The 27751-nt window shown below is 40.8% G+C and overlaps 1 protein-coding gene across 2 annotated transcripts in view; it reads left to right on the forward strand.

Annotated features, from left to right (window-relative positions):
- CPZ (carboxypeptidase Z) overlaps positions 1 to 21582 on the forward strand; it is a 36994-nt gene extending 15412 nt beyond the window's left edge. For both annotated transcript variants that reach the window (XM_075752588.1, XM_075752587.1), the window contains 7 exons: positions 1740 to 1936; positions 2899 to 3060; positions 10465 to 10623; positions 14598 to 14733; positions 15821 to 15960; positions 19173 to 19272; positions 21019 to 21582. In XM_075752588.1, the coding sequence (XP_075608703.1) occupies positions 1740 to 1936; positions 2899 to 3060; positions 10465 to 10623; positions 14598 to 14733; positions 15821 to 15960; positions 19173 to 19272; positions 21019 to 21374 (1250 nt within the window). In that variant the 3' untranslated portion in view covers positions 21375 to 21582. The remainder of the gene's footprint in view (positions 1 to 1739; positions 1937 to 2898; positions 3061 to 10464; positions 10624 to 14597; positions 14734 to 15820; positions 15961 to 19172; positions 19273 to 21018) is intronic.
- The last annotated feature ends 6169 nt before the right edge of the window (positions 21583 to 27751 follow it).

Below are 27751 nucleotides of genomic sequence, written 5' to 3' on the forward strand. Positions count from 1 at the left end.
CAGCCTCCTTTTATTTATCACTGTACCATCAAAACCTACACACTTCCTGTCCCTCGTCTAAACATAGTTCTTCAGATCCCAAAATACATACAACTTATAAGAAGGCCTTAGATATAGAAGGACATTGACATCAAAAAAGGGCGATGCGGCACAGAAAACAATCCTCCTGAACAGCGACTGAGGGCAGTCCAATACCTGTCAGTGTAACAGCTGAATGATACCAGGAATTTATGTTACCATAGTGCCTTTAGGATATGAGTCTTCACAACTTGTCTGCAAAGGGGAACAGTGCTGATCTCTATTTTGTAGATTCATCACTGAGACAGCAAGGGCCAGATTTTTAAATGTTCTAAATTCTTCAAAACGTAGACCATTTTCTTGGGGAGTATTAGGTATTATTTTCCAGTTACCAGCTCCCAGCTCTGATATAGTACCTGATTAAATCTGGTGGACAGCTGTGGCCATCGCTGCATACCAAGAGCCTCAGGTTGCTTCTCATCAGACTAGCTCCAGCATCAAAACAGCCTCAGCAGCATAATAGATCTGAACTACATCTGAGTTAATACTTTATTGAGATGACCATCTCAGGTCAAGCTAATGTGTCCTCTGTGTGCTACACTACAGGAGAGGCAGAGAGGACAGCGAAGACTGGTGTTAGCTCTGTTTACTCTTGGCTACAGTGCCTTGCATGGTGTAGAGGTATTTTGAGGTGCCTTTAAACTTAATGAAGATCCCAGTAGACAACTTTAACAGAGCAAAGTTCTACATTACTATTTCATGCCCTATCATCCTTCTTCTCTTGTGTAAAGAAAAGAAGTTGCAGGTGTCTTTTTAAGCTGATACTCCATTTGCCAGGAAAACACAAAGCCTATGAATCAGGCTTTTAAATTAAAACTGTGATATGGCATGATAAAAGATGGTAGTTTAACACGTTACCTATCATTTCCTTCTAAGTCTGTTGCTTCATGCTGCTCAGGACAGCATAAACGAGGGTGGAAATTGCTTTTGAGCCGGAGATTTTGCCAGCCTGAGCAAGCTGGCATAATAGCTCTGTGCCAGCCCTCCTCCAGTGTCTAGTGCTTGAGGCAGCCAGGATCAAAGACAAAGATGAAGGGATAGACAGAAAAAGGTGTCTCCAAAATGCATCTATTTTCTACTTTCCATTAGTCTCTAAGGAAGGATGGAAATTGAGAGAATAACTGCGGGGAATTGTGAAGTTATATGTTTCTAATAGTCTCATTGCAAGGCTATTTAGCCTAAAAGCCACTTTTCATGCACGACCTAATTTCTGTTCCAAATAGAGGGGTAATATATTACACATCTGCAGGTCATTTCTAGGATCTGTGACAATATGAGTCATTGAAGGTGCCCAAGGAAAGTGAGAGTGCCAGGGGTGTATTTTGTTCCTTCCCAGCCATGGCTTGACAGTTTTGTTTGCAGCATTCTTTGTTCACAATAATGGTGAGTCCAGCAAAAGCTCAGAGCAACGATTGCCTCCTATGGTTTGGGATCCTGAAAGTATGGACTTACTTTATTTCACACTATTTAAATTGTCACTGAACTGACTTGTAATGGAGGGAAATTCACCTGGAACTGGTGTGCTATTTACAGGAACGTATGCATTAAATTAGTGTAAATAAAACTTTCTGACTCATCAGAAAGCTATTTGGGTTACTTTGCTTTTAGAAACCATCCAGGCATAATCAAATTAAAGCATCTCATTACTTCATATTCCACAGTCAAGCCAGAATTTAAGTACATTGGCAATATGCATGGAAACGAAGTTGTGGGGAAAGAACTGCTAATATACCTTGCACAGTATCTGTGCTCAGAGTATCTTCTGGGTAATCCTCGCATCCAGACCTTGATTAATAACACCAGAATTCATCTCCTACCTTCACTCAACCCTGATGGCTATGAACTGGCTGCAGAAGAGGTAAAAGCCTTTTTTTATAAGGAAATGTTCAGTGCTTCATGTTTCTAAAATTCCCCATGGGAAAGGACAAACTGGGAGGGGAGTGTCACATATGGGAGGGAGTGTTAATGATCAGCAGCCAGAATCCCAGGCTGGTTTGGTGACAGGTTGCTTTCCAAAGGCTACGTGAACAGAGCTAAGAGGAAATTGGAGCCATGTTTGTCATTTTTGCTCCCTGCATGTGATGACGTGAGAATGACTGTTACTTTTTCACACATTTAGCACTCTCCGCTGTCAGTTCTAGAACAAAATGCCCACTGACTCACTTTAATGACTGTTAAATTATTTTATAAGGAAATGCAGTTTAATACCATGGAATAGATAGTGTTCCTCTTGTAAAAGAGCAGGTCTAATAAAATGTGAATATTTTCTCTATTATCATGCTTTCACAATGGATGGCAGTTTTCAGAGATCAGCTGGTGTCTGAGGGGGATCTGTGAAAGCAAAACTTCTATTATATGTTACCTGACATTCTTCTTTTCACCTCACTTTTATCGCTAGCTCCATTAGCATGAAAATAGGACCTTTCTTTTTCTGCTTTGCTCATGTGGTGAGCTCTGTCTGTTGCTTGAGGCTGGGATTATTGCATCCTGCCTGATCTTGTCTTGAAGCGTCAGCTGTATTTTCATTTTCTCCTCCTGTAACTCACTCTGCATGCTGCTCTGTGCTGAGTAAGAAACTGCTGTGTTCCTCTCATGAGTCACATCAGTGATGAGTGAAATGCTTCCTGCATGCTAGTTAGTGAGTTAGTGATCATGGGCATAAAAATTATTAATAAGTGTCATTTTTTAACAGTTTAGACATCTTTAGTTTACTTCTTTTAAAACTTCCCCTTGATTAAAATGGCATTTTAAACAATTTCCACAAAGTGGTATTTTGAGACAGGAAGTTATTCTGAGGTTGGCTTCTCTGTTATAAATTAGGGAGCTGGTTACAATGGATGGGTCATCGGACGACAGACAGCTCAGAACTTGGACCTGAACAGAAATTTCCCTGATTTGACATCTGAGGCTTACAGAAGAGCTGGGATTCGTGGGGCTCGCCTTGACCACATCCCCATTCCACAATCCTACTGGTGGGGTAAGGTATGAATTACAGATTTTATAAATCACATATACTACAGAGCAACTCAGCAATTAAAATCCTGAGATTGCTTGGTCTCTGGTAATCAGGTTTTATAAGTAGGACTAAACTGGACAGGCTCAGAAATGGCATGAAAAATCATGATGCAGGTCTGGCCAAAGAGGCAGGTGTCACAAATCATTAGGAAAATTTGTGGATAATTTGGATTTTGCAGTTTATATTAAGAATAATGACTGTTAGGAGGGGGTCACAAGTGTGTAATGATTCATCATTCGTGATTTAAACTGCAGTAGTATGTTAAAAGGCCTCTTATGGACTTGGCTCTCATTGCACTAAGCTCTGCACAGGTTTGATGCAATAGTGGTTTCTGCCTTGGAAAAAGGAGAAAGGCTTCATGTGGCCGGCAGGACTAGGGCAGTGATAGTCCCCCTGCACTCAGCACTGGTGAGGCTGCACCTTGAGTACTGTGTTCAGTTTTGGGCCCCTCACTGCAAGAAGGACATTGAGGTGCTGGAGCGTGTCCAGAGAAGGGCAACGAAGCTGGTGAAGGGTCTGGAGCACAAGTCTTATGAGGATCAGCTGAGGGAACTGGGGTTGTTTAGCCTGGAGAAAAGGAGGCTGAGGGGAGGCCTTCTCACTCTCTACAACTACCTGAAAGGAGGTTGTAGCCAGGTGGGTGTAGCAACAAGCACTAGGATGAGAGGAAATGGCCTCAAATTGCTCCAGGGGAGGTTTAGATTGGATATCAGGAAAAATTTCTTGACTGAAAGGGTTGTCAATCATTGGCACAGGCTGCCCAGGGAAGTGGTTGAGTCACCATCCCTGGAGGTATTTAAAAGACGTGTAGATGTGGTGCTTAGGGTCATGGTTTAGTGGTGGACTTGGCAGTGTTAGGTTAACGGTTGGACTTGATGATCTTAAAGGTCTCTTCCAACCAAAATGATTCTATGATTCTATGATTCTAAGTTGTGGGGCATCAGCTTTCCACAAAAAGGATGGTTATAATTGACAGTAACCAGCTGGAGCAATGGAAACAGCCTGTCAGATTGCAGTGGTGCTGGAAGGGACAGTTGCTGCCTCCAGTCCCAGGGAGCAGGACGGAGGCAGAACTGCAGGGCCTCGCACTCATCAACACTAGGCTTCATGTCATGTGTTCTCCAGGAATGCAAAGGTCAGTCCTACCTTTGTTGCTGGCAGTCTAGCAGCCCGTGATGCTTGCAACTTGCATGGGAACTTAGTTCCCTTAAAAGACGAAACTCAGGAAGCCAAATCAATAGTTCTGATATTGGGAGCTCTGCTTTTCTGCTGCTTTTAAACTCATTTTATTCTAATTCCATTTTCATTGTTAGCCCAAAGCTTCAGACAGGTGGGGAACAGGATTGTTTCAGCAGCTGCTGTGTTAGCAGAAGATTTGAGAGACCATACTTCAGTATTCTACTCTGCTGCAGGTGATCTCATATGAGGCGAGGTCTAAATCCCAAAGGCATCTCTGATGCTGCCCCAGTGTTTTGGTACCCCATTTCACAGTACTGAAAACTGGATAAAAGCACCCCACTTCCTCAGGGTAATGTGCATATGAAGATGCAAGGCTGTGAAAGCTCAGTAATGCATTAGACCATTGCTTTTTGACATAACTAATCTCAAGAAGTTTATTCTTTTTTATGCATGTAATTGTAGAGATCCCAGCTCAGATTCCTACATGAGTATAAGGTCACAAGCTCAATAGTTTCCAACTTTTGACTGAATAATGACAGATAACAGTGAGCTGGTAAATGCAAGTAGAGTACAGAGCCTCAGATAGGAAAGAAGGGTTGAGAGCATGTGAAGCAGAGTTTGAGGTCAAATGAAAAAAGATGGGGAAAAAAGTGATTTTAGGAGAAAAGTCTAGAGAGAGAATAGTTTTGATTCACCCTACTTGTGTATAATAGTTTTCATAGCTGTATATCTAAAAACCGTGTGTAGATACCAAACTGAAAGTTTTCTTCAACAAATGAACAGTGTATGAACGGATATGAAAAATCTCAGGAGCAGGGTTAGGCCCAGTCTTGCAGATACCTAGTCTGAAACCACATTGTTTGCAGAGAGGACCTGAGCTGTGAGCTCTGAGCTCGACGTATATGGAGTCTTACCTGGTGTCCCAGTGGGTTTGCTTTCCCGTGTAGGACTGAGGCTTGAAGCCACCCCTGTTCTCTTTTTAGGAAACCCTCTTCCTCATCCTCTAAAGCTGGGACTTTGGCTGAGGATGCCTTTGTTTCACAGCAATTCTCTGAAGATGGCTCACTTTAGTTCAGTATCTGTCATCCCATTCCCATAGGGCAAAACAAGATTATTCAGTTACCAGGAACATGCCAGCTTTTGTAACATAAAGTTTACTCAGAAGAATATGCTAAATCAAAAATATATAACAAAATAACAGTCATTACGAACATATATATATTTCTAACTTAGTGGGAGTCACTGTGCTATTTCAGACCCTCTTGCAGAGCCCATCTTGAGCCCATCTTGGTCATAGCTTCTCACTGGGTTCCTGATTTGAGAGCAAGTGTTGTCTTGCTCTCAACCTGGTCAAGGTTGGCTGTTCCATGCAATTGCAGGTCTGTTACCTGCCAAGCTTTTTGACCCACATCAATGTATGTGCTTTCCTGGGGGAGATGTTACAGGGAGATGTTCCCTGTCTTGGGAACATGAACTCGCAGCCACTTACTTACTTCAGTTCTTGCCGAGGTTGTATAGCTCAGCCACCAAGCACTGTCACCAGCCTGTCCATGAAGATATGGCTGTTGAGTCAAATTGTGTCTGCAACTTCTCACTTACCAGACAGGGTCCTTTCTTTGCATGGCCCTTTGCAGAATCAGTAGTGAGGGTCCCAGTCTCCTGAGACTTCTTTCATGGGCCGCATTGTCCCCTGAGGTATGTGCGGACAGGCTAGAGGAGTGCCTGGCATGCCTAAAAAAGTCATTGAAAACACCTTTGGTTTTCTGAGGAGGTGTCCAGGAAAGCTGCTTTTGCCCTTTTGGACTGGATGTAGTGGCTGCACAGCAGACTTTGAGGTATGAAGGAAAGGATGGAGATCTCCCTTCAGCCATGTACTCACTCTCTCTCTGCATCCAGAGGTCCAGGGTTGAAGACCCAAGCACCACTGAGGCAGGACAAATGTGGCTTTGACCCCTCTTTGTGCCAGTGCCTGGTGCAAGCTGTGAGCTTGTCTCACAGTGTGCAGCCCAGAGTCCCCATAACTCTCTGAATTTTCTGGCTCTAAACTCCCTGCTCCCTCTTCTGAGTCCTGCTTCTGCCCTGGTCTTTGGGATGGTCAGTGGTAGGAAGCCACTTGCAGAAGTCATTTTTACAACCACGTAGTTAGCTTTCTTAGATGCTGTATGATATCACAGCAGTTTATAGAGGGCTGGATGGAGACAGCCTAACATTTCTCCCACAGTTACCCCCACTCCTGTGGTCAGCTCTGCCCCAGCTGCAGCGTGCTGGTCACTCTGGAGTCTCTGTCACCACGACAAGGGAACAGAAAGCCTTGGCACACCATCACCCTCTGTCTGAGCTCTGCCTCAGTGGGTGCAGACCCAGGGTTATAAACACATCCCTTCTGCTGCATACATTTTATTGGTTTTTAAGAAGAAATTGAAATAAGGTGATGGTCCAATGATTCATTCCTCAGAGCACCAAACTTCAGGGAAGCTCTAGATGTCCTCCTGACCTCAAAGTAGGTCCTGACCTAAACAACACCAAAGTGGCTCCAAATCTATATGCTTTGCAGAACAAAGGAGGGAAACAATTTGCCTGTGACCTGCATGGCACCACAAAATCTCCTTGATGACTGCTGTTTCACGTGGTTCAGAAACCTGGCAGTAAGCAGCCTCACAGCCTCGAGTCCCTTTCCTCCGCTGGTGGTATCACAGGACAGCCAAATCAGCTCTCCCGTAATGAGCTTCAATTTTGTCAGGCAGATGAACCCGTGGCTCTTACAGTACTCAGCTTTGTGCATGCAAAAACATTAGATTGGATGTTTCAACACCAGCCTCTCAGCTTTCATTTACTTAATAGTGTTTATTACCTGCCTTATTAAAGTAATTATCTGAGTATTGCAGGGCATTGTATAAAGATCAGAAAATGGAGAGTGAGCTCCCAGCCAATCCCATAAACTCAGGAGAGCTCCTGTCTCCCCGTAACCCTTGCTGTACAGCACGTTTTGTTCCCCACTATTATGAATTATTTTAATAAGTGGTCTGAGAGCTTAGACTGAGAGACTTCAGGCTTCATCTGAAATGAAGTCAGTTAAATTGGCTTGAGTCAAACAGAATTTGGAAGTCTGTGCTAGTGGAGGTTGGCATAGTCTTTAGGAAAATGAGTCTGGTTGCTTCTAAAAGGGAAAAAAGAAATCTTTGAAAGCCATGGAGACAGTGACTAATTGCAGTATAATTAACAGAAATGAGATTCAGGTTTAAAAAGGGTAGTGGCCATTCCCTGTACTTATGCAGAAATAATTTAGCTGTTTTCTAATTGTGCCCCAAATTGTTCTTGTAAGATGGATACTTTAAAATTGATCTCCTCTGACTTAAAAGCAAGAGCCCTGGTGAAAAAAAAAAAAATCAAAACCCACAAACCCACATTAAAGGAAAAGTCTATGAATAGTCAAAGGCCAGAATGACACAGATAGCATCTGATATCATCCGGTGGAGCTGAACCAGGATGTGCACATTTCAAAGCCTTAATCACTGTAAATGATGTCACTGAAATGCTATTAGGATAAAAATAGTGACATTGAAACTTCTGATTTTCCACAACATTCGCTTCAATAAGACATTGGCTCTGTGACACAGCGGTGTCCTGCGGGTTGTGCAGGTATCTAGTGAGCAAGTCGGCTAATCGGGGGAAGGACTGAATTTAAGAGCTCTCTGAGGAAAACCGTGCATTTCACCCTTGCCCACTGAATTGCAGAAGCAAGTTAAAATTCTTCTTGTTGAGGCCTGAGACTCCTGTTTGAAAGCGGGGCTGATTCTGGCATCAGGCATGCCCTCTCTGCCTGGGCAGCAGCAGCTGGGGCAGCTGCAGGCAGCGCCGGGAGCTGCAGAGAGTTTGGGGCAGCAGCCTCCTGGGGACTGCTGGTGCTGCGGGGCTTGGAGGATGCAGGCTTGTTGCCAGCTCCTCAGCCACCCTGTGAACCCCCAAGCAGGGGCCCGTGGGGCAGGCAGTGCCACTCACAGCCCTTACAAGCTGCCTGGGGTCTTCTGTTCTTCAGAAGAGATGGGCTCAAAGGATGAACAAAGTGCTTTCAGGGTTCAGGTGAGAGTGGCTGGTTCAGTCCCAAATTTCCTCAGCATGAAGATCATTATCAGACCATCCTAGGGCACTCTCACCTCTGTATGAGTGGGTGTGTGAGACTGCAAAAAGTGCAGAGCATTTGTCCTTTTTTTTTTGAGTCCCCTTTATGTGCCTTTTTAGAAATGTTTTCCAGGTCATGCCCTTCCTAGAAATTCTGTGTGTAATTGTCCCTATATATACACAAAACCCCTTGGTTCGCTTTCTGATGTGCAACATGCATTCTGTGTGTTCCTGAGTTGGTCAGACTTTACTTGTTACGTATATCGTCTTATATTTAAGTTGCTTCTGTACAACACTGAGGTTGAAAGGCTTGCGTACTGAACAAAAAGGTTTGCAACACGGAGATTCAGAGGCCACCCCTGGGTTGATAGATAAAATGGACCTGGTTTGTTTTGCCTGAGAACATGTGGCACAATCTGCCTGGTGTCCATGTGCTAGCCACAAACCACTGATTTAATGATTCACCTTACAGCAGTGGGAACCCTACGGTTCCTATTTCTTCCCAAGTACAAGGTACAGCCTTTTCAAATAGCACAGCTGCAGTGGCTGGAGGCACTAGTTCAGCTCAACAACTACAGAATGGCATTTTAAGAAAACTTGAAAACTAGGAGGACTCAGTTAATAACTACCGCATTGGAAGGGAGGTAGCCTCCTGCCTAGGTCAGGAATGGGCAGGGTGATATCTTCTTCAATCATTCCAGATAAAACTGTATTTAGACATGCCTTTTCCCCGAGATGCTTTGCTTTCTACCTCATTGCTGGGGAAGCTGTAATACATCCATGGTGCAAATTTGCTTCACAGTGGTGTTTCTGCTGCACGCCAAAGTTGGTGCTACCCACTGCTTCACCGAAGCCATCGTTTACCTGTGGAGCAGAACAGGGACTGATCCAAAGAAAACAGGAATTACTACTGTTGCAACCCTAATGTATAGGTCTTTATTTGGGTTTGTTTGTTTGTTTGTTTTATTTTTGGTTGATTGGTTGGTTGGTCTGGGTTTTCTTTCCTGAACATTGCTGACTTGATTCACTGGTACTAGTTACTAGCCACTCCACAGTCCTGGCTGGCTGATTTCCTAATATCTGATGGAATCAAGGTAAAGGGCGATATGGAATGTTAGCAGCCCTGTATAGATGCTGGACTAAGACCATCATAACAGATCTTGCTCGTTTTTTAAAACCTGCATATCTGCACTTGTGCAAAGCAGAGTCCGGATTAGGAGCTTCTGCCCTCACCCCCTTTTCCCCTGGTAATTTCAGCAGCTGCAAGGGTTGGGAGCCTCATCTCCTCCACGGGCACCGGCGTGTGGCTGGGCTTGCAGGGACCGGCCACCAGATGACACTGTTACCCCTAAGAATTAACTAACACCCGAGCAAGTCCGTAAACTACTCCTCAGAAAGAGGGGATGAAGGAGCCTCCGGCATGCTGAGGGAAGGTGGATGCCTGAGCATCTTCGGGAGTCCGGTGCCCACTCCCTCGGCCGCTGTCACTGGGCATGGCTATCAGAAAGACAAATTTTGTGACTTATCTGCAGCAGCTGACTGCAGGTAAACTGCAGACATTGCTGTGCTTTATATACATTAGTTTTCATTTATTTACAGATGAGCCCGAACCAAAGGATAGCAAATGAGACGATGTGTTTCCAACAAGTGCTGACTATTACAAACTCGTCCCTATTCCAGTTTATCCACCCAAAGTCAATCCTGCTGATTCATAAATGAAATTAGATAAGGAGTCTGGTTTGCAAATAGTGGTACAACGCTACAATTTTTCAACTCTAAAATGCTGTCTTCATCACTTTGAACTGCTGAAAATGTCACTGTAATAAAAAAGTTACTCTTCTGTCAGACTTTCTCTTTCTTTTCACAGTTTTTCCACAGCGAACAGTATGTCTCATCTGTTCCCTGGAGCAAACTGATGTTTTTCTATCATTAACTTGAGGATGGAAGAGCCAAAGACCCTCATCATTCTGCTTTTCAAAACACTCTCTTCTCCGCTGGGCTTCATCCTGCCCAGGACCAAATCCCTTTGGAGCTGAATGACTACTCACAGCTTTTGTTCTCTTGGATTTCAGGTGGCTCCTGAGACGAAAGCGGTCATGAAGTGGTTGAGGTCTATCCCGTTTGTGCTCTCTGCCAGTCTCCATGGGGGTGAACTGGTTGTGACCTATCCTTATGACTATTCAAGGCATCCTATGGAAGAAAAAATGTTCTCCCCTACACCTGATGAGAAGGTAATATTGGTTTTGTAGGGTGAGCATATCAGTATGGTTTCCATGTGTGGCACAGTGGAAACTTTTTTCTTTTAACAAGTAACAAACTTATATTTATTTGATTGTATGCATGTGTGTATATGTATGCATGTATGTACAAAAGATGTAATAAATCACATGTTTATATATATAATGCATGTATATATACATATATATAATATTATTTATACACTTATTTAATGTGCTTTAAAATATAGGATCATTTACACACGATATCAGCTTGATCTGTAAAGATTTAGCCATGTTTTGTGAGACCAAACACGATTACACAAGGCACAGTTAGAAAAGGCCAGGATTTTACTATTTAAAGGGTGAAGGCTGTGATACTTTTACCACTGATTTCCAGAAGTAAAGGAAGAAGCCTGACCAGCAGTATTTTCTGTTGAAATCTCTAGGAAGAAAAAAAAAAAAAAAAATCAACCAAAAAACGGCTGGCTGCCATATGGTGGCAGCCTTGTAACATTTATTCCAGGTCAGATGAACGGGAATGTTTTTTTGCCTCTCTGTCCCTGGAAAGTTCCCCATTTGGGACTCACTGTAAATCTTCTGTGAAATTTTTTGCCATCTTTCCTATTTCCCTTTGGTTTCCTCAATCTAGTATTCATTGCTGACATGCCCACTAGGAGCACAGCTAGTTTTTCAGCCTTCTAGCATATGTTAAAAATGTCCCTGGTCTCTTAAGAAAAAATGATTCTTTATACAATGAACAGCAGTTGAAAACAGTCAGAAGTTGATTTTTTACTTGAAGCATCCGTTATCTTTGAGCATATCTCTGGGCTGACTTCTTCTAAAGTGACAGTTCTCACCAGCACCCATTTAGTATTTAAATATTTATGACTATTAAATATTTTCTATATCAATCCATTTTTTTCTGAGCTGTACGATACCTACTGACTATGTGTGTGTGATGATGATTTAGCAGTAAAATAGACCAGGCACTACAGGAAAAAGCCCATGTAAGAAATGTCTGGCGGGTGGTAACGAAAGCTACAGAAGCTCTTGGTGCTGTGCACTTATATCATATTGCCTGGGCTAGGGGCATCCTGATTTACATGTAGATGGTGGATAAATATGGCCATGTGTGCCTTATCACCTGTGGGATGGAAGGACAGCAGTCCCTCCGTCCTCTCCAGTCAGGGCCAGCACATGAGCTTTGAGCGAAGCGGTGCAGTCACACACGCAAAGTGCTGCATCCCAATGCCGTGCACAGCTGGGCAAGCCCTAACGGCATCCCTGGTTTGCGACAGTGTGAGCCACAGGACCTCACACCGGTGGCTGCTGCATAGTCAGTGGCTGCAAAGCCTGGAAGATAGCTACAAACCTGGAAGTTTAAAACATACAGGGGAGGGCTGGGGGTGTCCTCAATTAAAACCAATTTTTCAAATGAGTCAGCACAGGAACCTTAACAACACTACCAGTATCGCTTTAAATTTTACTCAGAAAGTTATAAAACCTGTACCTGTGAAGTGACCTGCATTTAAGTAATGTCATCTGCAGCTGCTGCTGCCAGGGAACCTTCATCCTGAAATATTGCAGCTTGGTTTAGCTGCCATACATTAGCTGTAACCCTTGTTCTGACCGCTGACCTGTCAAATTTGCTGCGCAAGGGGAAACGAGGCAAGTTTGCACCCCTGGCTGCAGCCCAGGGTGAAACGCTGCAGTGCAGATATAATGGCCAGAAACTAAAATGTCAAATTCTGTGAAGTACATTCAAGTCAGGTTGCCCTGTTTGAAAATGTATCTGGGTGCTGCCACCGCCCTGCGTCCCTCATGGTGTATGTGTGGTAGCATGAGGATCCTCTTTGCAGCTGCGGCAGATTTCAAGCCTCTTTAGCCTGCATCGCAGCCTGGGCTGGTACTGCTGGGACCAAGGAGTCTCAAAGCTGGACCACGTCCTTACACTCATGTTCTTGCATCTGGTTCAGCTCACCTAACTGAACTTTCCCATTTTTTGGCTTTTGTGGAGATGGATGTTTTAGGAGGCTCTTGTTGCTTTGTGTTACACAAGAAGCTGCACTGATGACAGTGTTCACGAGAGCAGAAAGGTGTACACCAAGTCAAGTTCACTCTCTTTGGTGAATGGAAACACTCCCTTCCCTCCCCCTGAAAATCCCATCCTGTGACAGTCAGTGGGGTAAAAGTGCTGGCCAAGGTAACAGCACTGACCTCATTTACCAAATGAAGCATCATGCTTCCAAAGTCACAAGGATTCCTCCATGATTTTTTCCCTTTTTGTTCCTCTGTATTACACCTTAATGTCTACAGTTTTTGGAGGTCCATGACTAGTCATACCTTAGCTGCTAAGTGATTATAAATGTATTGTTATCTGAGCACATTTTAACTTTTTTTAAAAAAGTTTAACTTTTTTAAAAAAATCATGTTCACTTGATTTGGGATTTCTTACTTTCTCTTCCCACTACCACCCATCTTCGTGCACTTGCACCAGTGGCCAGGCAAAAGCCTTATGCCTCTTAGTATGAAACAAGAGAAGAAAGACTTGGTCATTGGAAATGAAACATCTGCAGATGTCTTTGGGAAAGGTGAGGAACACTCCTGAGTCACATAGGCACCTTCTAAACTTTTAGCAAATATCTTCCACAGAAGGTTCAGAACTGGGACCCAAATTCCTGTAGAAATTAAAGATATCGGGCCTGGCCCCAAACTGTTGGCAGTAAAAGTTCTTCTTTCCAACAGAACTTTGAAGGAGACTTAATTATCTGGGCTGAGCAATAGTTAGACACATAGAAACTCAAGGAAAATGCAAACACATTTTATGCTAAATCAGGATTTCTAGTGTCTGGTCATCAGAAGTATTTTGGTAAATTGTCTTGACGCATATCATTCTCTTTCCACCTCTCCTCGGTCACTTACCTGATTCCATAATTGGCTCAGATTTGTGATTATTAGAAACATTCATAAATATTAGATTTTAAGTTGTGTGCTTGATCATTTTGGTCTTTATTCTTGTTGACAACATAAAGGATAAAGTTTTAGGATCACTGCTAAAAATAGGATTTAACCACCCAAATTCTTGCACATGTTGTCTTCAGCAATATGTAAGAAACTCATGATGCTGAGTAGTAGGATCTAGTAGCACCTCATAATTGCTGTCATTTCAGTGTTGAAATCTGAAATTATAGCTTTTGTACATGAGGTTCAAATAGACAAAAAGGAGAAGGGGGGATTTCTCTACAAATTTGGAATAAACATTGGAGAAAAATGGCAGGAACCTGATTTGAAGAAATGGTTTCTGCAGATTACTGCTGTTTCTTCTGTCTTCACTACATGTACCTGTCACTTTTCCTCTCTGAGTGGTGACTCCTCTGCTCTTCATCAGTATCAACACTCTTAGGAAATCAGTGGTGACATCCTCCATCACCACATCCTATCTTTCGCTTTTTAGGAATGGTTTCTGCCCCACAAAGAGGCAACTGTCATTGAGATCAAACTGGCAGGTTGTCCTGTGTGAGTGATAAGTGCAAAGTAAATTGACACTGTCTATTTTAAACAGCAGTGGCCAATGCAAAGATCTGGTTGGGCTGAGGCTGGTGTAGGTATTTTTGAAAAGGTAAAAATAGCAAGAGCTAAAACATAGTGGGGAGAGCTAATTTCAGCTTTAAAACCTGGGACTTGAAGTACAACCAAACAAGCCCTCTACTCCTACTCCAGGTTATAAGTTGAAGCCAATTATCACAAAATCCACTGGTATTTAATGTTATCTCTGGCTAAATATATTGGATTGCAGAGAAGGACCTTGGAGAAGAAAACAAGTGAAAACTTCCTGGCAGAATATCCTTCCATGGAGGTTCAACCCCTCCATCAGCCTTGAGGATGCGGGGTGCCTCATTGTCTGGGCTTGCAATAGCAACGGTTGCTAGCAGCAATGGTCTTTATGGATTGTAAAAGCAAATTTATTTCAAACCCTTTTGTTACAGATGTTTAAAATGCTGGCTAAAGCCTACGCAGATGCACATCCAGTCATCTCAGACCGATCTGAACTTCGTTGCGGTGGAAATTTTGTAAAACGCGGAGGTATTATAAATGGTGCTGAGTGGTACAGCTTCACTGGAGGTAAAACCACTTTACCATCATATCAAGTGAGGTAAAACCTCTATATGACCTTTATGAGACACAAGGGTTTGAAAGAAATAATTTTATTCATTTCAGATTGCTTTAGGTCAAAACTGCAAAACTGCAAAAACTAACTTGGAAGGGATTTAAGCAGCAAAATGTATGTTGGTAACATTTCTATTTGGACACGATGTAATGTATTCAGCCTTGAAATGACCTAAGAAAAGTTAACAAGTTATACAGGGGTCAAATTTCTTATTGCATATAATATCATTCTAGTTTTAAAATCTGAAATGTGGAAATAAATGAAAATCTGAAACGTTTAACGCTCTACTCTCATTCCTTAGCAGCATGAATTTGAATCCATCTTGCAGAGTATGCAAGTGCAGTTTAAATGAAACCTTTTTCAGGAAAAACTACAACAGAGACAAACATCCCATTCATTTGGGCTTAGATTGTTAATTTGATTTCCCCAAAATAGTTTTCTTCAGTATTCCTGAAATACTGGCATGGGTGAAATATCAGTGTTCATAAGATTTTCAGCAGTGCTTCAGTTGTGTTTTCAAATAGGACTCAGCTGGACCCCTAAATAATTATGTTGAAATTAGGCATTTAGAGAGCTTTAGGGCATGGGTGAAAATTAGGTTTAAATATCTCAGGCTTACATTCTTCTGAAAATTATATCCAATGTCTTTTGTACAGAAACAGTTTTGAACATACTAATGGCAAAAGGTCATCTCTTTGCCAGTGACCCTTGGCAATCACCTCTGATACAGCTGATTATCCAACTACCATGATTAACCAATCCTTATCTCTCTATCACTACTTCTTAGTCAGGTGAATAATAATTCAAAATTATGATTTTCACCTGTGAGAAGTCTCACTGTCATTAGTTAATTCATAGTTGAAATGAGTTGTAGCATTCTGAAGTTGTTGAATACTTTTTATATATTGGCCATGCATGTTCTTTACGATATATTAATCCACACCCACAAGGGTCACATTCAGCTGACTGCAACAACAAAGCTCCAGTTAAAGGTTACACAGCTTGTTCATGATCTCTCCTTGTTCTTTTTAAACCTTATAGGTATGGCAGATTTTAATTACCTTCACACGAATTGCTTTGAAGTTACCGTGGAGGTAGGATGTGAAAAGTTTCCTTTGGAGGAAGAACTGTTTACAATCTGGCATGAAAACAGAGATGCCCTTCTGAATTACATGGAAATGGTAAGGCTCTGCTTTTACAGACCTTTGTGCTTATGGTTTTTCTTCTTCGTTCTTTGTCAATATTTGTTTCTTTACTGTTTCCCCAGTTAGTTATTGAGACAGCACCTAATCAATCGTCACCCTCCACCAGGGGCCCCGGTGCCTCAGTTTGTCTAGCAGGACCCACAGATAATACTTCGCCTGTCTTGCAGGAAGGATGGAGATTGAGGACAGTAAAGGCCTTGAAAACAGTGAAAAAGGGAATTGTCTGTAAATACTTTGTGCAGCATTATAAATCAACTGTCCAAAATGTAATGCTAGAGAAAACCCACATATTCAGAAAAATATGAATCATAGAATCATTTAGGTTGGAACAGATCTTTAAGGTGGGCCTTTCCCTTGAAGAATAAAACAACAATATCTGCTTTTCAGAGAGCTTCTTGGAATGGTTTCCTTCCTATATTCCATGTTTGTGGCTCAAACCCTACTGCATGGCAGCAGGAGATTTAGATTCAGATGAAATGGAGGGGTTCTAAGTATCTTTCTAGAAATGCTATTTCCACACTTTTCAGCTTGATTTCCCGATCAAAGTAGTTTAAAAAGATCTGAAGCCTGATCTTCTAAAGGAACAACTGCATGTCTGTGAGCATTACAACATGCCATTTAAATGTCATTTTTAATAATAAGTTTAAGCTCAGCAAAAACAAATACCTCACTGACAATAAGTAAGTGAACACAGAAACAGAAGTTGCTCATCTTTCTCTCAGCCATTAGTAGATTAGCTTTCTGTCATGCCTTATTTTGATAGAGTACGCAGTAATTTAAAATTGTTAGGAGTGTTTTTATGGCCTTTCTAAGCAACCTCTTGCTACTTGTGGTAAGTATTATCATTCAATAAAGTCTACAGTACAGACCACCAAACTCATTTCATTTTACAGCTGTCTGATGAAAATGAGTTTTAGTGAATCCAAATGGAGCTGGGTTAAATCCATATATATTGCAGTTGAAGTCTTCAAGATGCAAAGATTTTTATAGTGTGAGATACTGTAGAAGTCTATGATGGAAAAGCTTTTTGAGTAAATGCAGGACAGTAAGCAAAACAACTTTGTAGATAAGGATTACTGAATTACTACCAATAAGGATTAAGTCTGCCATAACCAATTCAAAGTTTTCTTATTCTGATATATACCAGGCTGTTTGGTGTGTGTACAAATCTACTTGGCTTAACACAGAGAAATAGAATTCATTTTCATAAACACTGATCTCTCTTCCCCGTTCAGAAGTGGTATCAAAACACTCTCCCAAACTTATGTGGCATGGACTTGAGGCAAACCCAAACATAGTATATTTACTAAAGCAAAACAAATCAACATTGTTAAAGAAATTTCAATTTTGTCATTTTTACCCTGTCATGTTGTAATTGCAAAATTATTATTGAAGTTGGATGAGGTCATAGTACTTTGAGTATGTCTATACTGTAAATTAAATTTGGGTCTGAGATGATTCTCCTGACCAGATTTATCCACTATCCATATGATAAATCCTCAAGCCCATGCTGAAAAGCAAATTGCAGTGCTTCATCATAATAGTTCTTAAGGGACAGTTTTCAAGTCCTTATACTGAGTTGTTCCTAAACCCTCCAGTGAATAGCTCCACTCAGTACGGAACAGCTTTTTAACAAGACCAGTGACAACACAGCATCACCTTAAATAAATAACTGCTGTCACTAAACTAGACCTTTTTTTCCCAGCTTTGTATTAAGAATTACTGTAAAGTTGGATATTTTAACATTTATTTTTGAACATCTCTATATTCCAACAGAAAAGCAAATATATTTTTTTCATTGTTTTGATACTTTGTTCTTTATTTCTATTCTTCTTTTATGACAAAGGATAATGGGGAGGGAAAAATGAGAGGAAGAGAAAGAAGACTGAAGTGAAGAACAGCTCGAGCTGATCATAGCAGCTCTGGGGAAAAATTGAAATGGCATTACCTTTCATTTTAAAAGGTCATATAGAATTTCCAATAGAGAATGTTTTCATTTCAGAAGGTTGCACAAAAAGAACCTTAAGAGGTTTAATGTTAAATACTTGGATTTTTTCCTGGTTTGTTTGTTTTGTTTTATTGAACCTCAAATATAGTGAGCTGCTTGCGCACCTCCTTGTATGACAGAATTCACATTGCTCTTTAGTTTGTCACCAAGCACGTTTCTCATCAGCTCAAGCAGCTGGGTTCTGTGCTTGTAGAGAAGGGAAAAAGAATATTCTGCACTCTGCTATCATGACATTCTGATATGCAGTGAAGTGTAGGCAGCAGAGTGATGATGAGTCCCAAGTAGCTAAAGAATTCCCTCACCTATTCCTATTCACTGGTATTAAATAAGGATATTAACAAATCAATAATTCTATTAAGTATTATATATTGATTAATGTGCATCAGTGTATTTGAGAATTGTTAACAAATATTGTGTTAAAGATTGTACATTAGACAACACTAATGTAGAAGTATCCATCTCATTCTTATTTTATTCTTATGCTTCTGCTCTACTTTCCATTAGTAACAGTGTGTCTATCACAGGACAGTTGTTCAGTTTTGGTTCTTTATCTCTAAGCAGTTTGGGATCCTTTTAGATGTGGTGAAAGAAAATGAAAACTGTATTTCTACTAATACTAAAGACCTGGTTTCTTTATACAGCCTGCATTAATTGATTCTACTGCCAGGATGGCAGTGTATTCTTTGATAAGTGGTACTGTCTGAAAGCTAATAATTCTGCTTGATTCTGATTTATTTCACACATCTTTTAGTGCTGCTTCCTGCTGAATTAAGTTCACTCAGCACCAGTGACGCCTTCTCATTGTGGACAGAGCTTCAAGTTGTTTTCTAAAGCCTTAACTTTTCATTTATTTGTGGTTCTGGGTCTATGGCAGACATTCAGAAACAGTCCTTAAATGCTGTGCTCAGATCACGAGGTGCCAGCAATCTGTGCAGAGACGGGTTGCTCAATGCAGAGCCACGTACCTAGCCCAGAAAAGCTCGTGTTCAGTTTTCCCTTTCCCTCAGTCACTTTGGAGCTCCCAAAATAGAGGATGTGATGTGGAGGGGCGTTAGCGCCCGAGAGCCTCTGTAGTGGATTGAACCTCTTGAAAGTTGTTTCCTCGCTACAGGGCTTTCCTTGTAGAAGATGATGAGGTGGTACTGTAACAAATGATTCCCATCTAACTTTGCTTTGCCAGGTTCATCGGGGGATAAAGGGAATTGTGTCTGATAAGTTTGGCAACCCAATAAAAAATGCTCGCATTTCAGTCAGGGGCATCCAGCATGATGTCACCACAGGTAATATTTTTTTGTTTGAGTTTTTTCTTGGGGCAGGGTGAAAGCACTGAGAGCTTGACCTGCCAAAGTCTTGTCGTATTTGATAGAAATAGCACCTTAGTGGAGAAGTGAAGACTCAGCTGTGAGTTTGTTTCTAGAATAACAAAAAAGAAGACATGTTAAACTGGCTGTTGCGTCTATTGTGTCTCTGGGATAACGCAGTCCTTGCTCTTAAAACTTTCACCTAGAACTGTCTGCTGTCCATCTAAGCCAATGTGTCTTCAATGAGATTCAGAAATCCACCTTTATGTTTCATGTTTGGGGGAATATGGCAATTGTCCTGCTCAGGGACTGCAACTCAGCATGTGGAGGTGCGGAGCCTTGACAGAATAAGTTAGTTGAAATATTGTGAGCATGAGGTGTAGATGTTAAAGTAGGATCCACACTGACTTTAACAACTGAAATAACTGCAGTGACTGAAGGGCCTATAACCTTTTTTTGTTCATGCATAAATAGATGCAATTTTTGGTCAATAGTTATATCAAATACAAAAAAAACCCCTAGAACGTTGAATTATGTTCACTTTATACCTGTCGCCAGCTGGTAAACATGTACTGAGACATATGCAACTGTTAATTTTCACAGTCATAAAGTTCTGAGCTTTTAGGCTCTCACTGAAATCAATGCTCTCATTTTATTATTGATTTCAGTGAGAACAGGGTAGGCCATAGGAGTGCAAAATAGAAGACATGAATGGTAACATTTTGCTCTAATGATAGTTGTTGAATCAATTTGGAAAGCCAGAATGGTTTATAATGTAGTGGATGCTTTCCAGCTTTCAAAAAAAACTATCATTAAAGGGGATACAATAGTGGAGATGGTGCAGATTCTTGAGGCTGGTGGGATACTCTGGCATGAATTAGGGTCTTTTTCCAACTTCTTCACAGACAATGGCTTTCCATTGGCAGTGAACCTCTAAAGAATTAAGAATTAAATAAAAAATATGTTTACATTTGAAGGAAAAGGAGTATTTGTTCTTGAGTTAGGTGGGGTTAAGGATGTCATATGGTTAAAATGTCTTTTAATTTCAATGGTAAAAAAAGACCGAGGAATTACATGAGAAAATAGCATTAATGCAATATTAACTGAGTTGAGAAACTTATCATTCAAAATAAAGGAAACATAAAATGCAGAATAAATATTCTGTTTTAAAACTGCCTGCTTTTGCCTGCAGGCTCTAACCTTCAGCTGGAGGAAATTTACACCCGTTTTACACTAATGGCAATTTATACCAGCTGCAGCTCCGACTCCATAGTCTTACGTGCTATAATGTCTGCAAAGTAATTGAATGTAATACAATAAAAGCAGGGATTTCTTAGCTCCTTAGACATTATATATATATTGCAGCCTGGATTCTGCTTTCACTTTCATTTGATTTCTTTGGAGTTATTCCTTGTACCCCTGGGAAAGCAGCATGAAGGGAATCTTCCCTTCCCTGTGATACAGGCACAGCAGTTACTCACATTTTGTAGGTGATTTTTACTCCATCAGCTCCCAAAGGCCAGAATTTCACAGGTGGTGCCTCTTTTTGTTGTTCAACTGTTTGCATCTGAATTTTTTTCAAATTCTGAGCTGCCCCGACTCCGAGATCCTTTGAAAACCTGCCCCATAAATGCTTGTGCATACATGTGTATGTGAGTACGTAACTATAAAGGATGCAAAACTAAAATCTAAGCTCAGTTTTGTTGTCCCTTTACCTTTCCTAAGCTGCTGATGGAGACTACTGGCGACTCCTTCCTCCGGGGACGTACATAATCAGCGCCCAAGCAGCAGGATATAGCCGGGTGATGAAGAGGGTCACTCTTCCTACCAAGATGAAACGAGCTGGGCGAGTCGACTTTGTATTACGACCTGTTGAGGCTTGGCCCAACAAGCTCCTCCGCCGGTCGATGGAAGACATGTACGACCCATATGACCCGCTGGAACTTTTTGACCCTCATGCCCAACACAGGCAGCCCGAGGCTCGAGGGGGGTCACCACCGGGCAGGGACAAGCCATGGTGGTGGTCTTACTTCAGCTCTCTAGACCTGCACAAACCTCTGTGGCTGCTCAAGCAGCACTGAACGGCGTCACGGTGCTCTGCACACCTGTCTCTGCTGCCCTTCCACCCGACTCCAGATGCCCTCACTGCTCTTGGCAATATTTAAATCTTTCATTTGAAAATACAAAGTTAATTCAAGTGCGCTTACTTCTTTTGTTTTGTCTGCACACACAACTGAGTATGTTCAAGTGTTTTTATATATTAAAAACCATGGTGCACACCCATTCAAAGGCCAGGTTTTACGTAGTTTTTTTCTTGGTAATGCTGTGTACTTCTGCCCATGTAGTTAATCATCACATTCATTATTTATTAGGTTCTAAGTACCTGCAGGAAAATATTCCTGATCCTTTAATGTATTTTGGTACATGTCTTAACACATTAGTGACTATATACTAAAAACAACTTTCAGAAAACTCTTTTCTTTCCTCTTTTTACATTATTTTAGCACATTAAGTTCAGTTCATTAACTCTTCTTCTACAGCTCACAATTTTATTTTCTTTTAAATCCATTATGTGATATTAGCATTGATTTTTGGACAGAAAAAGAAAACCATTAGGAATTTGGAAAAAAATCTGCATCTGAATAAGTAAGTAATGTGTTTTGTAGGGTGGGCTGCTCATAGGCAGATCAGTATCAATAATAACATATTTTCCCAAGTAAATATTCAGAAGTTATCATTTGAAAACATACATATTAAAAGTGTTAAATCTTTACCACATTCCTCCTTTGAAATATTTTGCACCATGAGTAGGCCTATCAAATCAAGAAAAATGCTTGGAAAGTAAAATCTGTTCCAAGGAGTCCAAATGGCCAGTCTTTATGATGTTCAAATGTTAATATAATTTGAACAGTTTTTTAATCTGTTAAGTAAATACATTTTTAATCTATTTCAGCAAAATCCTGAAAACTACTTTTACTGCTCGAAATACACACATTCTATGACATAGAAAAATACATGAGATAATTCGTGAGGATTTTAGGTTAAACTGCAACATATTACACAAAGGTTGTTAATATCATGCACTGTTTTGAGTCTATGAACTTGTTAATGAAACTTGTAGACACCAAAGAAATCACAAACTTTTCCAGATAGTTGGGTAAAGCCAGGTGAATAGTGATCTTGCAAGATGCTGTTCTCTCTCAGACATCAGATGTTATGTTTTTTAAGGATGATCCAAAAACATATCCTTAATTTTGATGAAACATATAGGCTCACACTTCCTTCCGGCTTGAACTGGTTAATGAACTCAGTATTTCCTCATCTAAATGCCGCAGTGTGTGAACAGGGTGATTGTTTGGAGCTGATGTACTTACTGCAGAACCTGCTGGATTAGCTGTCTGGATTGCCCTTTGATTTCTAAAAACTTAGGTGAAGAAGCCCACATTGCACGAATCCTATAGTCCATATGCACATATCTCATACTATAATTGCCTAAGAAGACCCAAGAGATGATCTTAATTCTACAGCCAGATGCTGCACATGCCTAAATACCTTATTCCCAGTTGTAATCTGATTGAAGTTAGGAGTCTGTTATTCATGTGCTTGAATGTCTGCAGGTCTGGAGACTGTGTAAAAATGAAAGAAAACAATTTCATAGCATTAACAGAAAGTAATTATATGGGAGTGAATGTACTACATGCACTTGGATGTGTTCCTTGCCCAGGCTTGATCAGTTAAAGAAACCCTGAATCCTAAATATGCCAAAGATAAGTGAGCAAGAGATACACCTCCAGACATTATTTCCAGTAACAGATATTGCCATTTTTTTCAGTGGTCGTTTTTTCAAAGCCATCATCCTGTGAAAACAGTGGTAAAGCTAATAAAATCAGAACAATATGCCAAATTGCTGGCTATTAGCTGCTCTTTTTATGCACATAATGTCTTGCACACTTAGAAAGATGCGTCCTATAAGTATTTCCTAGATTCTCACAGGGCTATTTAGAATTTTTTCAAGTAATCCTAGTAAACTCAAGCCAGCTGAAATGCAAAACAGAATGACTGTGCACAAAATCCACTTCTTTCCTGAGTCTCATGTTGAAATAGCAGATGGCAGTCAAGACTGGGGAAAGATGACTTTCTGGGAAGATAGTAAAGATGTGTTAAGTTTGAGAGAGTTTGAAAAACTAGTATTCTATACTACTATACCACTAATGTGAAATCAGTATGATAGAGCAAGAGTAACTTTCCTTTGTCTCTCTACCTCATCCACAAAGTGCCCAGCAGAGAGAAAGTTAAGATCAGACTTGTCCTAGTTCACATGCAACAGCCTGTATAGATGGGATGTATTAAAGTACATTGAAGCAACTATGAGGCTCTTGGGAAAAGTTATGCCTCAGTCTTCTAGAACTACTTTATTTTTTTGTAAGATAGAATCTTCAGTTTTCGGTTCCTTGGAGATGGAAAAGACTGCCAGAATTTCCTGGGTGGTTCTCAAAAATCCATTTGAGTTTAGATTAGATTTCAGACATCTGTATCAGTGATAAATAAATAAATAAATAATCAAAGAAAGAATGAGAGAGAATGAGAGAGAATGAGAGAGAGAGACAAAAGAAAGAAAGAAAGAAAAAGAAAGAGAAGAAATTGGTAAAAAACAGCCAAATAACAATGGAACCAAAATTAGTATCACCCTTCCGTTTTTATTTGAGATAATACAGATTCAGTTCTACATTTATGTGGGCGAGAAAGTATTAGATTGAACTGGTATCCTGGACTGGATTACATAAATCTTCTTCAATATTTATGTCAATCAAGAAATGTGTGTTTAATACCAGATAGTTCTGTTAAAAAAAAAAAAATCCAACACAACCCACCCCACAACTATAATATGGTTAAAAGGATTGTAAGTGGTGATGAAATATAAGCAGCTGTAGACAGCTCTGTAATTGATTCATGAAAATGAACACAGTGATCAGCTCTCTCATGCACATCTCTGGAAGATGCTCATGTGCAGAGTTTAATGGAACACAAAGTTAGGAGCATATTAAATACTTTCTGAATAGGAAGAGGGATTGAAATGCTTTGGTGAAACGTGCCCTCCTACAGCTGAAGTATAAGTAACATAGGAAAGAAGTGAAAACCATCCAAAGTTCCCTAGCAGTCTTCCTCATGCTTAAACCCTGCCTTACAGACTGGGCTTGGCCTTTTCCCAGTGCTGCTTTGGAGCGTGACAGGTTCAGCAGCCAGACGGTGCTGTCAGGAATTACAGTGTGTGTTCATGAGACTCCCTCTCCTTTTAAGTCAGAGTCTACATAATTTTTTTCAATTACCTTCCAACCACATATTGAACAGTATTGATGTATGTTTTTGTAACATCCTCCTTAATAATTAATTTCCTAGTCTCCACGTTCATTTCAGAGGGGATCTTCTCGAGCATGGAGCCAAACTTTTTCTGAGCAAAGCAATCACATTAATAAATGTTCTGACCTGTCGACTGTCCAGACCTCATCGGTCTGCCAGCAATGAATCTTCCCAACAAGTCAAAGCATGGAAAGCTATCTAACAACATTTCAAGCATAAAGAGCCAAGAGAAAGGTCTGCTTATGTCATATGTGCAATTTCTTCTACATTCATATTACAGAAAAAATTCAAGAATACATACAAGAAGTATCAGAAGATACATTACAAATTGTGAGCATGCATTAAACCAAAGAAGCTTTGGGTTTGTTTCTTCCATTCATAAATTTTTTTTAGATCAAAAATAATAATAATAATAAAGACAGAAAAATTTGCAGCTGTTGACATCTTCATCTCCTGTAACAAAATGATGTTCCGGTCTTGGGCCACCCACATATATGAAGGAACATCTTTATTTTCCTAAAGACAGAAAAGAAGAGAAAACTGTCTTAAGCTAAGTGCCTGAAAATAAAACTCTCTCAAAATCACTGGCTAATAGAAGCTCTTCCTGCTATCATTTTTCATAGTGTTTATACAGTTTTTCTCCTTTTCATGCCTCAGTTTAGCAGCTAAAGGGAAGCACTCCAAAACAATATTGCAGTCTGTTTTGAAGTCCTGAGAACCAGTTGTCGAGCGGAGTCTGCCAAGCCAGTGCCATTTCTTTGTGTCCGTCACTCTAGTATTGCACTGCAATTCAAAAACAAGCCAGAGATGTCTTTAACTGTTACGAAAGCAGCCATCAAAATGAGAAAAGACTCTATGTCTCTGTGGTGATGCCTGCAGACAGACTGGAAGACCTCTGTGATGGGTGGGCATCCCCCCCGCAGCAGCGAAGCACTGCAGATTCAGCCTTCAGGAGGCGAGGAACAACCAAGGGAATGGAGCCGTTCAGGTGGCTGGGATGGAAATCTGAGCCGAAGCTAGAACACCTTCTTACAAAGCTCCTGTCAGAGGTACTCTCACGCCGCCTTCCTTCGCTGTGTGAGATCTGTCTTTTGAAGCTACCACAATGTAAAAGGAGTGGATGGGGAGGTTGTAGTATACTTCCCCTGCTGTCTTTGTCTTCAGAGCATGTCGGGGAGAGATCCAGTTTGACGTTTGTAATTTCTGACATCGTGTAGTCTCAAGTCGTGCTGCCAGAGGGCTTCACATTGGCTTCCTTGATGAGGCAGCTGGACGTCAGCAAGGAGGTGTGCTGCTTCCAGCCACCCATCACGCACAGGGGAACACCAGAAGAAGGGCTCCTCTGTGGGGGCTTTTTGGTGGCCATGTCATTTTTGACTCCAGGTCTGCTTAAATGTATGCATGATGAAAAGGGGACTTCCTCCCAGTTTGGCAGCTCCTCCTGGCTCCCAGAGGCCACCAGTGTCACACTGGTACAGCAGCACCGGTGTCGGTGTGACCATGGTGGTATACGGGAAGAGGCCGAGCACCTCTGCAGTGCACGGCCAGTAAGCATCCTGCTGTAATAGTGGGACTGACCCAGATTGCCTTTATGGCCAGAGCTTGGAAGCATAACACCTCTTTCCCACCCCGTTTGGAGACGTTAATAGCATTTAAGGGCAGCTGGCAAGGTGTGGTCATATCACTGAACAGGTAAATAAATAATTTTATAAATACACGATGTTTTGGCAGGTGCTGGCTACTGCAGTGTGTGTGTGGAACTGAATTATAGAAAGGGATGTAGCATTTAAAAAATATTTTTATAAATTTACATATATATCTTTGAAATACCTCTAGAATTTTAGTATATAGGTCTTTTAACTTCAAAAGGAGGCAAGAACTACATTAAAAAAAATCATCAGTATACATTTGTAACTAATCTTTGTTATCAAGGATTATTTTAAATGATGAGAGAAGAGACCTAGAAGTTAAAAATTTCTCTAAAGGGTTATATCACCTTCTAACAATAGGGTTAAAAGAATAGTGATAGGATGCTGATATTGTTTTGAATTTCCTTCTTTCAAAATGGAATTTAAATATTTTTGTGCACTCAGTAATGTAACACACATGCATGTCTTTCAGTTTTCCCTTTCTGCCACAAGATACATATTCTTTATTTTCATGCAATTAGTACTGGCATTGCTCTACACTGGATCTGATTAAGCATTTTTAGGATTTTTTTTTTCTGTTTAAAAAATAGTAATTCAATGAAATTTGCAAGAAAGAGGCAGTGGAAAATTCCATTCTGATGAAGTCAAGATATTTAGCTTCTCATGATTCACACAGAAGCATAATTCTGAAATACCAGTTTCCTGCAGGGTGGAAACTTAATCTTACAGCTTGCACCCAGTTATGTTTTGAGGAAGATCTTTCTAATTTCTATTCCTTTCCTTTTAGAAACTGTGATTTAGTGTGTGAAAAACAGGCTTGTTCTTCTTTTCTACCTCATTAGTAACTGTTATTTTGAATAATTGGATAAAAGTCTTGAATTACTGTATTTGATTTAGTTTACTGTTTTAAGGAAAGGGGTTTTTTTGCCATAATGCAAAAAATTCACTGAGCAGCTTCAGACTAGTCAATGTAATACATGCTATACAATATATGCTGGATGCCACCATTTATCCTACAGCAGCATGTATAAAAATACCAGCAATAATTAGAAATTAAACCTTGGACAGTTGAAGAGGTAAATTTACAAGAAACTTTAACAACAAAATGGTAACTTCTGGCACAGAAATTTGGTAAGTAAAGGCTCTAAAACTCTGCCTAACTTTTTAGGCTTTGTATTTCCTAACTTAGAGCCAGCGATGCGCCGCAGCTGTTTGAGCTTTGCTGCGTGACACGCACAGCACTGCCCGCTCCGTAGCAGGACAGCCATCACAACCCTTTCACGCCGCATCGTGTGAACTTCCCAAATTCGTTTTGCTTGTTGCTTCCTGCTGCTGCTGAGTCCAAGCCGATAAGCCAGGCTCTGTGCCATATTACCCATGCAGGGCAGTGGCTGCCCCATGCTCAGGGACCTCCTTTGCACCATTGATGTTGAAGAGGGGTAGTTCAGCTC

Source organism: Balearica regulorum, chromosome 4, assembly GCF_011004875.1.
Source record: "Balearica regulorum gibbericeps isolate bBalReg1 chromosome 4, bBalReg1.pri, whole genome shotgun sequence".
Taxonomy (NCBI): Eukaryota; Metazoa; Chordata; class Aves; order Gruiformes; family Gruidae; genus Balearica; species Balearica regulorum.